The 4,191-nt window shown below is 55.1% G+C and overlaps 1 protein-coding gene across 3 annotated transcripts in view; it reads right to left on the reverse strand.

Annotated features, from left to right (window-relative positions):
- Positions 1-772: 772 nt before the first annotated feature.
- tsc1b (TSC complex subunit 1b) overlaps positions 773-4,191 on the reverse strand; it is a 24,217-nt gene continuing 20,798 nt past the window's right edge. For all 3 annotated transcript variants that reach the window (XM_036528780.1, XM_036528782.1, XM_036528779.1), the window contains 4 exons: positions 4,038-4,160; positions 2,733-2,920; positions 2,184-2,354; positions 773-1,558 (listed from right to left, as the gene is read on the reverse strand). In XM_036528780.1, coding sequence (XP_036384673.1) covers positions 937-1,558; positions 2,184-2,354; positions 2,733-2,920; positions 4,038-4,160 — 1,104 coding nt within the window. In that variant the 3' untranslated portion in view covers positions 773-936. The remainder of the gene's footprint in view (positions 1,559-2,183; positions 2,355-2,732; positions 2,921-4,037; positions 4,161-4,191) is intronic.

Raw genomic sequence — 4,191 nt, forward strand, 5'->3', positions numbered from 1 at the left:
AAACTGCAAAAAACTACAAGGACCACCACTGCATATCCCTGGCCTGGCCATCGAGAGGATGGAGTTAAGCTACAGTGACCCTCAATAAAAATGATAAGAAACATTGCTGTTACGTTCGCACACGGTAGGCATTCTCCTCCGGTTGGTCTAAACTCCAAAACTGCAAAAATAATAAATACTTTAAAAATGATCTCGCCATATAAAAGAGCACCTCTGTTTCCTGGAGCTTTGCTGTGAGGATATGCATGATCTCAGTCACTGCCCCCACTTCCTGGTTTGTCACGCACTGCATGCTGGGACCGCTGACCGGTCCGAAACGGCTGGGACACAGTGCCACCTGGTGCCTAAGACCAGTAAGATGTTTCCCCCCTAACAACACACTGTCAGCCTCTCATACCACTGGAAACCAGAACGAAACAGTAATGGAGTTCTAAACTTAGTGTTTTATAATCTTGCAACTAATGCCATGGGTTTTGGCCTTTCTGTTTGGTATTTCTTTGTCCCATTCTGAGAACAGCAGAATTTTAACAGAGCAAATTAAATGTTAGCATTACCATGCGCGAAAGCATCTCTCTCTGAAAAACAGTAGCGAAACTCCTGGTCTTCTGTGTTGTGAAAAAACCGCTCGTTACCTCCCCTGCTGGTGATTCTGTGCAACTGCTGCCCCGTTGGACCACACCCAGCCTCTAGGGGGCAGTCTGAAAAAAACAAAAGAAACAAACTAACCAGAGGAAAATGGTTGGGGGAGGGGAGGCAGTTCTTTCTCCTTTACTTTTCTCTAGATTTGCCCGGGGTAAATGAACGGAGGCTCAAATCCTGTTGTCCAATCAAGGAATGGGAATAATAACACTGAACTGAAAAAGTCTGGTCTTCCTCCTCCTCCTCCTCTCTTCCCGCCCTCACTGCAGCCCTGTCTCTCTGGCTCTGTGTCTCTGTTTAACTGTGCTCCTGATGCGTTTCATTGTAGTCCATGATGCGTAGTTGTTGCTGCCGCTGCTGCACATGGCCCACGCCGCCGCTGCCGCCCGTCCCGGCCCCGCCCGCTCCGCCGGCCGCGTGCCGGTTGTTGGCCCTCTGCTGCGCGTCGGGCTGGGCCTCCTTGGCGGGCGTGGCGCGGGCGGGGCCCCTGGCGGGGGCGGGGCCGGCGTTGGCGGCCGGCTCCACGCACAGCTCGGTCTTCAGGCCCTGGGAGAGGCCGGCCAGCCGGGGCGCGTCCTCCTCACACTGGCTCTCGCTCTTGTTGCGGAACAGCTCGCGGGCCTGCATGCCCAGGAAGCTCTTGGCGCTGGGGTAGGAGCCCACGGTGAGCGGGACGTCGGCGGGCCCCGGGGCCCCCGCGGGCGAGGAGGCGTGGCGGGGCACGGGGGGCTCCAGCAGGGGAGGGGGGAGCTCCCGGCTGCCGTTGATGGAGTTTGACATCGGGGGGGCCTGCGGTTTCCCGGGCGATAAAGTGCTACTGTTGCTCGTCTGAGAGTCGGACAGACCTCCGTCCACCACTCCATCCTGGACGCCTGCCGTCACCTGCCCGTCCAGTGCTGAGCTGCTGCCACCTTCTGGCCTGGAGGGCAAATACAGCCACTCAGCTCGGTTCCCATTTACAACAGATTTACATTTTCCTGCTCTTTTCTGCGATGTTTTTCAATGAAGACTTTTGAGGATTTTTTTTATTGCTGCAATATTCATACCTATGAAACTGTGCTACAGTGAAGATGCAATGACAGTAAGGAAATAAATTCTGGGACACACAGGCACAATCAAAATATACTGTGCCTGTGTGAATGTAGACTTACAATTATCAGTCAGCAATGACTTTTGGAACTAGGCCCAATGTACAAGCCATTTGCCGAGGCAATTTGTTATTAATTTCTGGCATTTCTAACTTGATCTTAAATGTCCTCCAGATAGAGTTAGTGAGGCTGTACAGAGCTATGTGCAAGATGTACAGATCTGTGTTTATGCAAGAAACAGGAGCATTTCCACTGCTGTGCTCTACGCCTATAACACGTCCTTTTCATTCACACCCACTCAAAGGCTGCAACAATTCACTGTATGAGAGCCATAAGCAAACAAGAATATAGCAGAACGAAAGTGTGCAACCACAATCAGGATGGCTTTATATTTTTATATATATATATATATATATATATATATAGAGCAGAGAGAGGGAGTGGGCATCTCCTCACCTGGTGTCCGGGGGCCCGCAGGGCTCAGTGGCGCCCCCTGGTGGCACGGAGACCCCAGCAGCAGGACACTTGGTCTCCAGTCGGCTGTACAGCTGGAGCAGCTCAGTCTGCAGTGCCTGCGTCACCTGCCTCTGCGCCTGGTACCTGCCCTCCGAGGCCTGCAGCTCCGCCCTGGAGAGGGGAGATGAAACAGGCATGTACACACCTGCATACACACGCACACACACACACACACACATCCATACACACAGATATACCTGTACACCCACACACATGCACACGCACGCACATACACAGGCCTACACACACACACACACACACACACACACAGACAGATATACCTGTACACCCACACACACACACACACACACCTGCACATATGCACACACGCAGGCCTGCACAGACAGACAGACAGACAGACAGACAGACAGACACACACACTAAACGTGCAGTGTGTTTCTTTAACTAAAGCAGCGTTGTGAGCACCGTGGTGCAGGGGGTACATGCTGGCTGAGTGTTATTCCCTGTGGAAGCCACAGCGGGCCCTACCTGGCCTGGCCCTTGACGTCCTCCAGGAAGAGCTTCTGCTCCACGATCAGGTGCTCCTTCTTGGTGAGCTGGGTCTCCAGCTCGGCCACTCGCTGCTGCGCCGCCTCCAGCCGCTGGCCCTGCTGCACCAGGCTCTGCCGCATCCTCTCCAGGTCCTTCCCCGCAGACATGTGCAGCATCTGCACCTTCTGCTCACGGGGGGGGGGCAGGAAATATGGAGACACGACGGGGGAGGAGAAAAAGGAGGAAAATGGAGGCGGGATGGGGAATGGGGAGGGAGAGAGGGGAAAAAGAAGACAGTGAAGAGGGGGAAAGTGAAAGGAAAAAGAGGAGGGAGTGTGGAGGAAGAGAAGGGAGGGGGTGGGGGGGGAGTGGGGAGGAAAAGGAGAGGGAGAAAGAAGAAAGTGGGAAATACAGAGAGGAGAGAGAGGAGGAGCAAAAAATAGAAGGGGAAAAGGGGGAGAGGGGTGAGAGAGGGAGGGAGGGGAAAGAAAAGGGAGGATGAGAGAAAGAGAGGGTCAGTGAAAGCCAGAGGGAGAGAGACCGAGGCTGTGATGCAACACATCGGAGAATAATGCTTCACTGACATAATCCAAACCGAGTGATTTCGTTTAGCACAACGGTGGCATTCCAAAGCTGAGGTTCAACAGTTCAAGTAACAGAGTACACAGCATTTCCTTTTTAAAGAACCTCATTACAGGCTGCCCCTACCGATCACATCACAAATGCACACACACGCATGAACAGACACATACGCACACACGCATACATGCGCATACACATGCACACATTCTCTCTCTCTCTCTCTCTCACACACACCCACACACACACCCACACACACACACACACACACTGGGTCAGTGCTGTCACAGGGCCCCCCCCTCCCCGCCACCCCCCCTCCTGTGGGTCAGTGCTGCTTCAGGGTCTCCCCCCCCCCCCCTCCTGTGGGTCAGTGCTGTCTCAGGGTCTCTCCCCCCCCTTCCTGTGGGTCAGTGCTGTCTCAGGGTCTCTCCCCCCCCCTCCTGTGGGTCAGTGCTGCTTCAGGGTCTCCCCCCCCCTCCTGTGGGTCAGTGCTGTCTCAGGGTCTCTCCCCCCCCCTCCTGTGGGTCAGTGCTGTCTCAGGGTCTCTCCCCCCCCCTCCTATGGGTCAGTGCTGTCTCAGGGTCTCTTCCCCCCCCTCCTGTGGGTCAGTGCTGTCTCAGGGTCTCCCCCCCCCCCTCCTGTGGGTCAGTGCTGTCTCAGGGTCTTTCCCCCCCCCTCCTGTGGGTCAGTGCTGTCTCAGGGTCCCCCCCCCCCCCCCCCCACCTTGTTGGAGTCAGCTCCGGAGTGCTGCAGCTCCTCCACACACAGCGTGTTGACCTCCCCCAGGAGCAGCAGCTGCTTGCTGAGAAACGCCATCTGCTGCTGGGCGGTCTCACTGCTGGTCAACTGGAACCGCGGGAAAGAAAAAGAGAGAGAG

Source organism: Megalops cyprinoides, chromosome 5 (assembly GCF_013368585.1).
Source record: "Megalops cyprinoides isolate fMegCyp1 chromosome 5, fMegCyp1.pri, whole genome shotgun sequence".
Classification (NCBI taxonomy): Eukaryota; Metazoa; Chordata; class Actinopteri; order Elopiformes; family Megalopidae; genus Megalops; species Megalops cyprinoides.